This window comes from Pristiophorus japonicus, chromosome 4 (assembly GCF_044704955.1).
Source record: "Pristiophorus japonicus isolate sPriJap1 chromosome 4, sPriJap1.hap1, whole genome shotgun sequence".
NCBI classification, from domain to species: Eukaryota; Metazoa; Chordata; class Chondrichthyes; family Pristiophoridae; genus Pristiophorus; species Pristiophorus japonicus.
Window position 1 is genome coordinate 197,015,754 of NC_091980.1, and position 14,127 is coordinate 197,029,880.

General features: G+C 40.7%; 1 protein-coding gene across 4 annotated transcripts in view; it reads right to left on the minus strand.

Annotated features, from left to right (window-relative positions):
* ryr3 (ryanodine receptor 3) overlaps nt 1-14,127 on the minus strand; it is a 561,329-nt gene that overhangs the window by 182,584 nt on the left and 364,618 nt on the right. For all 4 annotated transcript variants that reach the window (XM_070878983.1, XM_070878984.1, XM_070878982.1 and 1 more), the window contains exons 50-55: nt 13,981-14,121; nt 8,753-8,916; nt 7,609-7,687; nt 6,364-6,453; nt 3,676-3,813; nt 1,744-1,809 (exon numbers count right to left, since the gene is read on the minus strand). In XM_070878983.1, the coding sequence (XP_070735084.1) occupies nt 1,744-1,809; nt 3,676-3,813; nt 6,364-6,453; nt 7,609-7,687; nt 8,753-8,916; nt 13,981-14,121 (678 nt within the window). The remainder of the gene's footprint in view (nt 1-1,743; nt 1,810-3,675; nt 3,814-6,363; nt 6,454-7,608; nt 7,688-8,752; nt 8,917-13,980; nt 14,122-14,127) is intronic.

Here is a 14,127-nt window from a genome sequence, read left to right on the forward strand (position 1 = left end):
GCAAGGTGGATAAAGGGGGAACCAGTGGATGTGGTGTATTTGGACTTCCAGAAGGCATTTGACAAGATGCCACATAAAAGGTTACTGCACAAGATAAAAGTTCACGGGGTTGGGGATAATATATTAGCATGACTAAGAAACAGAAAATAGAGAGTAGGGATAAATAGTTCATTCTCGGGTGGACAATCAGTAACTAGTGGGGTGCTGCAGGGATCAGTGCTGGGACCCCAACTATTTACAATCTATATTAACGACTTGGATGAAAGGACCGAGTGTAATGTAGCCAAGTTTGCTGACGATACAAAGATGGGAGGAAAAGTGATGTGCGAGGACACAAAAAACCTGCAAAAGGACATAGACAGACTAAGTGAGTGGTCAAAAATTTGGCAGATAGAGTATAATGTTGGAAAGTGTGAGGTCATGCAGTTTGGCAGAAAAAAATTGAAGAGCAAGTTATTATTTAAATGGAGAAAAATTGCAAAGTGCTGCTGTACAGAGGGACCTGGGGGTCCTGGTGCATGAAACACAAAAGGTTAGTATGCAGGTACAGCAAGTGATCAGGAAGGCCAATGGAATCTTGGCCTTTATTGCAAGGGGGATGGAGTATAAAAGCAGGGAAGTCTTGCTACAGTTATACAGGGTATTAGTGAGGCCACACCTGGAATACCGTGTGCAGTTTTGGTTTCCATATTTAAGAAAGGATCTACTTGCTTTGGAGGCATTTCAGAGAAGGTTCACTAGGTTGATTCCAGAGATGAGGGGGTTGACTTGTGAGGAAAGGTTGAGCAGGTTGGGCCTATACACATTGGAGTTCAGAAGAATGAGAGGTGATCTTATTGAAACATATAAGATAACGAGGGAGTTCGACAAGGTGGATGCAGAGAGGATATTTCCACTCATAGGGGAAACTAAAACTAGGGGGCATAGTCTCAGAATAAGGGGCTGCCAATTTAAAACTGAGATGAGGAGGAATTTCTTCTTTCAGAGGATTGTAAATCTGTGGAATTCGCTGCCTCAGAGAGCTGTGGAAGCTGGGTCATTGAATAAATTTAAGACAGAGATGGACAGTTTCTTAACCGATAAGGGAATAAGGGGTTATGGGAAGCAGACAGGGAAGTGGACCTGAGTCCATGATCGGATCAGCCATGATCTTATTAAATGATGGAGAAGGCTCGAGGGGCCGTATGGCCTACTCCTGTTCCGATTTCTTATGTTCTTATGTAATTCCAATGTCATAGTGCATTGGTATAGCTTATTTTGGGGGACAGCTAATTCTGCTGTGCAAGTCTTCAGCAGTAGAACTACAATGTTATTAGGGCCTGTGACCCATAGATGCTTCATAATATCACATGGATTGACCAATACATCTAAGCAAAAATAAATGTAATCAATCTTTTTAACCATTACAAATTGACTTTGCCTGATGAAACTTTGTGGCTTCTGGATTGTCAGAATAAGTAGTGGGCATACTGTGGAAATTCTAATAACCAATTTAGTGTGCTCAGGACTTGGACTTCACCAACTCAGTGTAGCCAAGAGTAAAATATTTTTAGGAGAATTTTTTTGGGGGGAAACGTTCTCATGATGCATTTTGTTTCAAAATTATACCGGAGAAAGCCTAAATCATAGTGCAGACTAATGTCCAGTCTGAACAAGGCTATTTTTGAGAAGATGAATGACAGATGGTGACAAGAGGGAAATGAAAAAGTAGTCTATAAAAAAGCTTGATCAAATGCCACTAACCTGATTCTCTCTGGAGAGCAAGGCATTGGACAAGTCAGCAGGAACAGGGGTGTATCCTCCTGAACTCTGCAAGAGATGATTCAAGAAATTACCACCACAAATACAGTATCATTTTCATTCTAAATGAATCATTTACATCATAGCACCTGTACAATTTCGACTGATAGAATATTTAGTAAAAATACTTTAAACTATTTCTTTTATTTCTAGTACTGGCCATCATTTGTATGGAATGAAAAGGTTCCACAAGCAGCGAGATATAATGGCCCCCATATTTACAGGAAGGTAGGGAGGGTGCGGGGTAGGCTGGAAACAGCCGAAGAACCTGACAAGGCTGGGGACGCAGAGATCCTGCCGAATTTAACGGCAGGACCTTGTCATCATTTTTTTCTTCTGTTTCCCATGAGACAGACGGCCAAACTCACAGGCCGGCCAGCTGCCGGGCAGAAAAACCAGCTGCAGGAGGCGGGTAGAATCGGCCTCGATCGGCTGGATAGAGGTGCATCGGGGCTTGTGGGGAGGACGGTGGGGGAGGGCAGCGGTCGTGGCAGTGGGGAGAGAGAAGCTGTCATCGGCAGGTGTGGAGGGAGGGCGAAGACTTCCTTGGGTGGCAGGCCGTGCACTCCTGCTCCTCCTGGTCCAGAAGGAGTGTTGCAAAAGGCACTTACCATGTAGAGCAGACAGCTCCCACCTCCCTTTCACTGCTGGATTTCCCAACCCCTGGGACACATGCCCGATGTCTGTATGCACCGGGTTGAGGTCACATTCCAATCTTTTCATTTTTAATCGCCCCACTACCCCCCACCCCCGACCCCCTCCTGTCCATCATGGGGGTTGCGGGGGAGGATTATATTGAGGCTTATATATCCAAATAGTTTGGGAACATACTATTGGTCTTACTGCATATTAATTCAGCATAGTAACTAATATTCAGTATGGGGCCAAAATTGCCCCCTCTTTAAGGCCCATTGCCGCCTCTTAAGCCTCTGGAGAGGATAGGCCTCACCGACTGGGACAGACAGATGGTCCAACCCGTCCTAAATTGCTCCCGTGTCAGGAGAGGCTGGAACGGTTTCAGCGCCGCCGTCCGGCACACACCGACCTCCTTCCAACCGGCAGTGACCCCCCTTTCCACCCCGCGAGGAAAACTGTCCCATGGGAACTTGCCCGGTGCGAGCGGCGCTGCCGCCGGTCGATGCCCCTGCGGGAAGCTGTGTGTGGCTGGGCGGCATGTCCACCCTTAAAGGGGAGGGTGCGCTGCTGCTGCCTCCATTTTATTTTAATTGTCAGCTGACTCCGAGGTCGGCCCGACAATGGTGGCCACGGGTTCGGCCGGGCCACCAACAGGCAGCTTGGCACCCCTTCTTGGGTACCGAGCCACTGGCCTGGCCGAAACTCTCCCTGGTGGCCCAGTGAGCCTAACAAATCTAAATGCAGAGCTCGCAGCGGCCCTCCCCTTTAACTGAAGGGGGAAGGACGTTGTGACACGTCAGCGCAACACGGCACATCCACATCGTGCTGATGACTCGTAGAGTCAGCCGCTCCGCTCCAACAGCACTTCCGACCCTCAACATCACCCGACTGGAAATAGAAAACAAAGAGGTGAATATCAGTCCAATCTCTACCCCATGGATTGGGGCTGAGAAAAACCTGACAAATCGGTGAGTGCGCCTACTTTTTGGTTGAGGGGCAATTTCGGCCCCAAAATCGTTACACAGCTAGGGCCTGCAGGTTGGCTAATAGATTCAGTCAAATAAATGATGCATGGATAAATGGCTTACATATGGTTAGGAGCAAGTCAAACACACTGAAAAGTTATATGAGAAACGGAATTTAATGTGTAATTCCCTAAAGTTTTCCCCTGGTATGCCATAATGAAGTCCTAGGAATAGTTAAAGAAGATTGAACAAGACATGGAACAGATTGTTATACCTGAGAAACCTTGCGCAATTTCTCACTTTCCAGGTGCTGGATCATGGCCTCACTTTCTTTTGTCCTTTCAATGTTCCAATTCAAAGCCAGCATGATTCGTAAAGATTCCTTGGTTGGCCAGCGATAAAATTCTTTTTCCTGTATTTCAAGAATTGTTCATGATCACATATTTTAAGACTGCATTAGCAAATGTGCATAATGAATTCTGAACACCGTGCAGCTCCCCATAAGTGCCAAACATTCACAGACTACTACTATGCTATACTTTCAAGAATACAAACATGAAGTTCAAAATTTGTTACAAGGGTTATGATATTCTATCACAATAGAAACACAGAGAGAGGGCTGGATTTTCAGTTGTCTGTCGCTTCAGTTAGCGACCAGAGGGGGCGTTAATGAGAGAGTAAGAGGTTACCAACCAGGACTACAGCTTTTAGCACCCCGACTGAAAATTCATTAGAGGTTCACCGGGGGCGCAAACCAGTAGCACCTGGCTGCTGATGATCAGTCCTGGTGCAAAGCCCACGCTTGCACCCGGTCGGTAAATTTGATGCGGTTGCCTCATTTAGCGGCCGACAAGAACAACGTCTGGAAAAACAGTCAGTACAGGCTTGCAGAGTGATTAACTGGTGGCTACTTAAAGGGATGAGGAAGCGCTTCCCTCGGAGGTTATAGTCAGTGGAACGTTTAGACAGAGCAAGGAGCATGAGCCTTCGAGTTTGCATCAGCAGACAGACATAACAGTACAGGTTGAAAAGAAGTGATTTTGAAAACTTTAATGGGTGCATTACGATGTCGTGCCTTGAAGACTCGGCTTTTCCCGGGATCTGAATTGGAGTTTGGCGCATGCGCAATGGGTCCGCCAAATTTACCGACCAAACTTTTATTATCGCTCCCCCAGCTCTGGTGTGCAATGGCTGATTTATCACCCATGTCAGTTCTTCGACTGATTCGGATGAATTTTTCAGCAGAAGGCGCAAACTTTTTTAAGGCGCTAAAATTACCGCTCTGCCTGGATTAACGCCCCAAATGTGGAGCAACCAAATTTCTCCCCCTGTATTTTTACAACAAAGTGAATTTTTTCCCGAATAAACATCAAAATATTCCAATAGTGAATCCTGCATTATATGAAATGATGTAATAACAGAACAGTCACTGCACAAAGCAAGGATCCGGTAACTAACAGCTGACACACTGTAGCAAAGAATCATGTCATGTGATCAAACCTTAGGATGTTCTGACCACTACCTAATCAATGAGAGTGGTTTGGCTCACAAGCCAATATCAAGACAGAAAGTACTTAACTGCAAGTCAATTGTAAAGAAAAAAAGGCAAGCAAACGTCAAAGAAAATCTAAAGTATCAAATTCAAAAAGAACTTTACTAAGATTTATTTAAAATGGTTAACTAGCTTAAAAAAACATACTAAACTGTTTTGTAACTGCTGCTGTCATATGATAATAAATATTCTACCCCAGTATATTTTACGCATTTCAAAATAATCAAAAACATTTTTTTTAGAAAGATTTGAGTGTTGATTTCAAAGGAAACTGACAGATTCATCTCTGTACTTATAAAGAGGTGGTTAACATTTGAAAAACAAGTAACTTAAAGCTTTTAAAAACAATATACCTTTAGCAAAAACAAAAATCAGCCTAAAAAACATGGAAATGAACACTGTGTGGATGAATCCTGCTTTAAATGACATCGGAAGTGGCATTATCAGTGAAAGCTAATGACAAAGAAACTCACTACATGATGAAAAGCTATTCCTAAAATTCAGTGTACTAATCGCAGTGCTGTTAAAAATTACAACACAACACATGCAATATATAATTCAACATACAGCATACTCTAATGTATACCAATCCATTTTCCTCTAATATACCATGGGGGAAAAAACTTGCAAGTATGCCATTCAATAAACTTTAAGGCTCCAGCCATAACCTAATGTCACTGTTTCAATAGATAAATGACTCTGCACGTTAAATAAGATAAGAAATGATGAATATCAAAGGATGGATAATAGGGAGATTTAAAAAAATCTGCGATCAGTCATAAACTACAAGCATCAGTTGAAAGTAAGTTGGTTAACTTTTGCCAGAAGCAAATTGCACCCTTTAAACTGTTACAGTAAACATTTCTGTTTTGAAAGACGGTTTAATGATAATCAAATATCTGTAAGTGAACCTTAAGCCAGCAATTCAATTTCAGGGTTGAGAGAACTGGCACACATGCTCAAACTCTGCTGATATAGATAACAGTAGCATCTGCAATCTGCATCCTTTAACTACATTAGTGCCCAACAATCAGTTATTACATTACCCTGTATTAGAAGTGCCAGAAAACTGTTAACATGCAGCTCATAGGTGTTTAAGAAAAAATAAATAGAATTAATTCTCTAGTAATTTTATTCTACAAATGTAATTTTGATGAGCCAGGTATAGAACACAGCATTTCCAAGTCAAACCATTGAGATAGCCATGCAGGTAAGGGTTCTTTATGCCTGATATGGAAAGCACCCTCTCAATAGAGACACCCATCACTTACACATCCAAGAGCTTCGGTGCAAGTTGGCAAGATCCAAGGTTTAGTAGTAGTACAGCTGCAGTTTAACCAATTAAAACCATGCAACGTACCAGCAGTAACAACCCAATTTAAACACAAAGCATTCATTAATATCCCTTACCCTTTCTGCTAAAGTTTTATAGGGTCTCAGTAATGGATGAGTCTTCATATTTTCATTGATTGTATCACTATATGTCCACCCATTTTGCATCTATAGAACAAGAAGCAAAACTATAGATCCTGTGTTGAAATACACAGACATGACTTTGCATTTGCTAAAAGTTATACATCACAAGCAGTTCAGTGCATTCTTGTGTCTCTCTTTTTAATACTATTTTTAGATTTCTACTTCACTCCACGCACTACAAATCCTCAAATTTAAATTGGCACTTCTTTTCATTACTCCTATCTTCAATGTGCATTTGCTGCGTCTGATACATTACCAGTTCTGGCAGAACAAACATTGCTTATTGCTCCTAACTTCAACAGAAAATCCATAAAGACTATCTCTGTACAACACAACCCTCATTAGAATTTGTTATTTATTTCACTTCCAAAGTCTGACTGTTCAATCATAGCAAGATAACAGCGAAGGTGACATAAATATTAATTTCATGATATAAAAAGACTAGTTTACAAATTTGGATTTGCAGTGGATACCTTCCCGGTCCACTCCTGTAAACATCTTACTTTTATGGGAGCTAACCCATGTTCCCTATTATCTACTTGCATGACAGTGTGATCCAGGGGGAACAACAGTGCCCCCTTGTGACATAACTAGATATCGGTGTCTGTCACATGCGAACTCCTTCAATCTCTCCAAAGGCAGACTGAGCAAACACTTGATGAGACAAGGCTTAATACAAGCTGCTTTATTTCACAGTTAGAGCAGCAACATAGAGGAAAGCAATTAGTTCAAATCAGTACAATTTATCCATGTAATAATACAAAAATACCCACACCACCCTTTTCTATATTAATGGGTCATCTTACTTGACTGAAGCAAGATATCTTCTAAATGTCCTAAGCATTTCTAACCTCGTCATCTTTTTAAAAGCTGACTACCATCCCATGTCTTTGTTTCTATTTTACCTTATTTTTATTCATAACTGGAAAGGGATCTTAGACCTTGCCACACAATGGGTGTGTGGTGTTTATCAATTACTGAGAGAAGCTAATGAATTACGTATTGTTTTAAAGTCTGTGGAGAAAACAACTACCATTCGCATATTAAACATCTTTCATAAAAACATCTGAGAATACATTTTATTGTAAAACCCCAACATTAAAAGTAACTCTTTCTCCTTTCTCCACATGTCTCTGAAAAAAATGGTCAGAAATTCTAAATCATGATCATAATCATTACCTTATCAAAAGCCCACTTCTCATGTAGATGTTCTGCATATTTGTTGACAATATACTCCAACTTCTCTGGAATTGAAATACTGAAAGACAAGAGGAAAGATTTTAAAAGGCCCACTTTAAATATGTTTAAATGTTAAAGAAAAAGCTTTAAGTTGAAAACGTTTTATTGTATAACTAGGTTTAACAACGTTTAATAACTATTTCAATGAAACTAGTGAAGGATTACCAAACTTGGCCAAGATCTATTCTGCCCCTGGTATTTTCTGGTTGGAATATTAAGCCATTTATTTTGTTTCATTGCTGGTGGGATTCAGATGTTCAAGAATGAAACAGTTACATAGGAATGCTTCAGTAGATAAGTTTGGGTTTGATACATTTTCTGACAAAATCATTGTCCCCAATTATGAAGAATACACACAACTGGACTTCAGCCATTTAAGGGTTTTTATACAAAATACATAAAATGGCTTGAGTGAGTTCAAGGCTGCCTGCATTAACTTCAACGTTACCTCCTTTTCATATTTGAAAATCTGTAGTGGTTGCTCAATAACTCCAATTGGCACCGATTTCCAGAAACATCTGTGAATGTACTGGGACATACACATCAAACAGCAACTCCCACAGACTCGTTCCTCTAGTGAAATTATCTGTACAGGTACTTGCTATTTGATCAAAAACATTTCTAAATAATCCCAGAAATGTTCAGACAAAAACAAAGGATTTATAAGAAATTATAATAAAACTGTAAAGAGGTACTAAGGGTAAATCTCCCTTTGAGGAATACATTAGGATGTTTTGATATAAAAACATATAATAAAACAAAACAGACAATTTTTCAGCCTGTTGAAATCCTGTGCTTCCTGTACATTTGTATAATTCTGTTCTATCATTTGATAAAAACCTCTGTATGAAGTTTAGAATTAGATTTTTTTTAAATAGGTCAATGGATTTGAATAGTCCAAGGTTTAATAATTGTTTCCTCATGTGAAGAGCTGGGTTGCAGCACATAACCAGAGAAATGAGAGCTATTTTTCCAAATCATTGTTCATTAAAGTAACAGATAAAAATGTGTGACAAACAGTATGGTTTAATTTTATGGGGGCCACATTTAAAGGAAACCGCTGTTACTTCTTCCAGTGCCATACTTAGAAGTGTTGATAGGTTTAGGGTCAAAGTTGCCTTCGCCATCCACTGAAGTCGAGCTTTCCAATACAATTGAATAACTGGCATCCACATAGTCAGGTGACAGAGCTCCTCCTATAGCACTCAGGCACGGCAATGCCATTTTAAAGAGTTCGGGGTTATATTTCTGCAGGAAAGATAGGGACTCATTAGAGGGCCACAAGGAAAAACACACAGCATTGTTAGTAGCAGTTGGAAGCAGACGTGACCACTGATATCTGTTTTATAAAAGTGAAAACACAATAACACAAAAAGTAACTGCAAAACATCAAGAATGAAAATTTATAGAGCTGTACAATTAATGCCAGCAACACATACAGAGAGCCTACATTATTTATCCATTTATAAACACAATACAAGTGCAATGGATTGCCCACTAACTTCCTTGAAAACTATTTTTGATTTTTGAAATGATAATTAAGATGTGTAGTATATTGATTTTGTGGTTTTCATAGTTATACGAGGCCACAGATGGTTAGTGACACACTCAAATCAGTGAGCAGTTAATTAACTGCTCCTTATGTAGCATTTATAGTAGGAGCGTAGTGAAACATCCTAAGGAGTATTATGAGACAAAAAAATTGACACAAAGCCACATAAGGAGAAATTAGTGCAGGTGACCAAAAGCTTGGTCAAAGAGGCAGGTTTTAAGTGGAGTCTTGAAGGAGGAAAGAGAGGTAGAGAGACTGGGAGGTTTAGGGAGGGAATTCCAGAGCTTAGGACCTAGGCAATAGAAGGTACGGTTGAGCAATTATAATCAGGGCAGAATTAGAGGACCGCAGACATCTCAGGGGAGATTGTGGGGCTGGAGGAGATTACAGAGATAGGGAGGAGCAAGGCCATGGAGGGATTTGAAAACAAGGGTGATAATTTTGAAATTGAGGCGTTGCTTAACCAGGTGCCAATGCAGGTCAGTGAGCACAAGGGTGATAGGTGAACGGGACTTGGTGTGAGTTAGGATATGGGCTGCCGAGTTTTGGATCACCTCTAGTTTATGTAGGGTAGAATGTGGGAGGCCAGCTTGGAATAGTCAAGTCTAGAGGTAACAAAGGCATGAATGAGGGCTTCAGCAGCAAATGAGCTGAGGCAAGGGCAGAGATTGGCGATGTTATGAAGGTGGAAATAGGCAGTCTTATTTATGCTGTGGATATGTAGTTGGAAGGTCATTTCAGGGTCAAATATGACACCTCGGTTGCGAACAGTCGCCTCAGACAGAGGCTGGGGAGAGGGATGGAGTCAGTGGTTAGGGAACGGAGTTTGTGGCAGGGACCAAAAATAATGGCTTCGGTCTTCTCGATATTCAATTGGAGAAAATTTCTGCTCATCTAGAACTGGATGTCGGACAAGCAGTCTGACAATTTAGAGACCGTGGAGGTATCGAGAGAAGTGGTAGTGAGGTAGAACTGAGTGTCATCAGAGTACATGTGGAAACTGACCCTGTGCTTTCGGATGACGCCGCCAAAGGGCAACATGTAGATGAGAAATAGGAGGGGGGCCAAGGATAGATCCTTGGGGGACACCAGAGGTAATGATGTGGGATTTGCCACTAGAAATGTTTCAAATGCAGAAAAAAATCACAATGTAAACAAAAAATGAGGTAGATTAACAGACATCAACCACTGTATTGTAATCTTTACAATCCATTATGATTCATTGTTTCAAGTTTTCCTCAGCTTCAATTACTGTAACTAGTCATTCAACAATAAGATGTCATACGCAGTTAATCAATTACAGGGCAATATCTCAAATGTATTCGATTACATGTCAAAATAAGTTATGTTCGATGTATGAGACGTGAATTGGGGCTAAGGTAAACTGGCGAATGATACTTAAAGGGTTGACGGTGGAAAGGCAATGGCAGACATTTAAAGATCACATGGATGAACTTCAACAATTGTACATCCCTGTCTGGCGTAAAAATAAAACTGGGAAGGTGGCTCAACCGTGGCTAACAAGGGAAATTAGGGATAGTGTTACATCCAAGGAAGAGGCATATAAATTGGCCAGAAAAAGCAGCAAACCTGAGGACTAGGAGAAATGTAGAATTCAGCAGATGAGGACAAAGGCTTTAATTAGGAGGGGGAAAATAGAGAATGAGAGTAAGCTTGCAGGGAACATAAAAACTGACTGCAAAAGCTTCTATAGATATGTGAATAGAAAAAGATTAGTGAAGACAAATGAAGGTCCCTTGCAATCAGAATCAGGTGAATTTATAATGGGGAACAAAGAAATGGCAGACCAATTGAAAAAATACTTTGGTTCTGTCTTTACTAAGGAAGACACAAATAACCGTCTGGAAATACTAGGGGACCGAGGGTCTAGTGAGAAGGAGGAACTGAAGGAAATCCTTATTAGTCAGGAAATTGTGTTAGGGAAATTGATGGGATTGAAGGCCAATAAATCCCCAGGGCCTTGATAGTCTGCATCCCAGAGTACTTAAGGAAGTGGCCCTAGAAATAGTGGATGCATTGGTGGTCATTTTCCAACATTCTATAGACTCTGGATCAGTTCCTATGGATTGGAGGGTAGCTAATGTAACCCCACTTTTTAAAAAAGGAGGGAGAGAAAACAAGGAATTATAGACCGGTTAGCCTGACATCGATAGTGGGGAAAATGTTGGAATCAATTATTAAAGATGTAATAGCAGCGCATTTGGAAAGCAGTGACAGGATCGGTCCAAGTCAGCATGGATTTATGAAAGGGAAATCATGCTTGACAAATCTTCTGGAATTTTTTGAGGATGTAACGAGTAGAGAGGACAAGGGAGAACCAGTGGATGTGGTGTATTTGGACATTCAAAAGGCTTTTGACAAGGTCCCACACAAGAGAGTAGTGTGCAAAATTAAAGCACATGGTATTGGGGGTAATGTATTGATGTGGATAGAGAACTGTTTGGCAGACAGGAAGCAAAGAGTAGGAATAAACGGGTCCTTTTCAGAATGGCAAGGCAAGATTCAGTGCTGGGAACCCAGCTATTTACAATATACATTAATGATTTGGATGAAGGAATTGAATGTAATATCTCCAAGTTTGCAGATGACACTAAGCTGGGTGGCAGTGTGAGCTGTGAGGAGGATGCTAAGAGGCTGCAGGGTGACTTGGACAAGTTAGGTGAGTGGACAAATGCATGGCAGATGCAGTATAATGTAGATAAATGTGAGTTTATGCACTTTGGTGGCAAAAACAAGAAGGCAGAATATTATCTGAATGGTGACAGATTAGGAAAAGGGGAAGTGCAACGAGACCTGGGTGTAATGGTACATCAGTCATTGAAAGTTGGCATGCAGTTACAGCAGGCGGTGAAGAAGGCAAATGGCATGTTGGCCTTCATAGCGAGGGGATTTGAGTATAGTAGCAGGGAGGTCTTACTGCACTTGTACAGGGCCTTGGTGAGGCCACACCTTGAATATTTTGTACAGTTTTGGTCTCTTAATATGAGGAAGGACATTCTTGCTATTGAGGGAGTGCAGCGAAGGTTCACCAGACTGATTGCCGGGATGGCAGGACTGACATATGATGAAAGACTGGATCGACTAGGCTTATATTCACTGGAATTTAGAAGAATGAGAAGGGATCTCATAAAAACATATAAAATTCTGATGGGTTTAGACAGGTTAGATGCAGGAAGAATGTTCCTGATGTTGGGGAAGTCCAGAACCAGGGGTCACAGTCTAAGGATAAGGGGTAAGCCATTTAGGACCGAGATGAGGAGAAACTTCTTCACTCAGAGAATTGTGAACATGTGGAATTCTCTACCACAGAAAGTTGTTGAGGCCAGTCCGTTAGGTATATTCAAAAGGGAGTTAGATGTGGCCCTTACGGCTAAAGGGATCAAGGGGTATGGAGAGAAAGCAGGAATGGGGTACTGAAGGTGCATGATCAGCCAGAATCATATTGAATGGTGGTGCAGGCTCAAAGGGCTGAATGGCCTACTCCTGCACCTATTTTCTATGTTTCTATGTTTCTATTCTATCCTCATGTGGTGAGGCCAGATTGTGTGCTCCTTTGTGCACCCTACATTTGAGAGGACATCAAGGCCAGTAGTATAACCATGTTACTGGACTAGTAATCCAGAGACATGAGATCAAATCCCATCACGGCAGCTGGCGAATATAAATTCAATTAATTAAATAACTAAAAAATCTGAAATAAAAAGCTAGTGTCAGTAATGGTGACCATGAAATTACTGGATTATTGTAAAAACCCATCTGGTTCACTAATGTTCCTTAGGGAAGGAAATCTGCCATCCATACCTGGTCTGGCCTATATATGACTCCAGACCCACAGCAATGTGGCTGACTCTTAACTGCCCTCTGAAATGGTCAAACAAAAGCACTCAGTTGTATTCAAGAAGGCGGCTCACCACCATGACCTTCTCGAGGGCAATTAAGGGTGGGCAATAAATGCTGGCCTTGCTGGCGATGCCCACATCCCGTCAATGAATGAATTTAAAAAAAGGCATGGCACATTCATGAAGAACAAGCATCATTCTGATGAATGGAGTTCCAACTTATAACGTGAAACTCACAGAACTCAACTTGTGAAAACAGAAAAGATCATTCAGAGGAAGCATCATCAAGGTCTTAAAGATGTTGAGAGGCATGAATAATATTTAAGTAGCTTATTTAATTTTTTCCTTTTGTTTTTTAAATAAACTGCAGAAACAAACTGCATTTACCATGCATTTAATATACTATTAGAAATGCAACAGTGATATGATTCAAGTACCAAAAATTATCAAAATAAGAGTAAAACTGACATAAACCTTGGATTATGTGACCAGTAACTGCTGAACTACAAATCTTCATTACCATATAATGGATGGGCAAAGTTAAAGAGAGAAATACAAGTGAAGATATTAGAGAAACAGTAAAATGTCAATAATAATATACTGAATGTATATGTGAAAACAACCATGTTAGACAAGAGGACCAGCAAGTTGTTTTCTAATATAAGAAACAATATAATTCACCTCTGCCCATTCATTGACCTATATTGAAAGTTTGGGTTCATTTTTTCAACAACTTTCAACACCCATTTTTACATGTTTTGATTAACCCTATTGAGTGGATTTTTCAAAAATATTTATACATACCATAAATCTAATTTACAGCTGTGACCTTCAATTTCAACTCTTTTAAGCCAGAGAGTTAGGCAACCATACAACTTAAGCACGTATGGTTATTCTTACCTTTGTAGAGAGTGCATCCAAAATTTCCCAGAATAACTTTTTGGTGAGGTGTAATTCTTCATCAGACGCACTTCCAAAACTGCCCCATCCTGATGCCAAGCAATAGTATTTCCAGCACTGCTCATAGTGATTGGCTAGAAGCTGTAA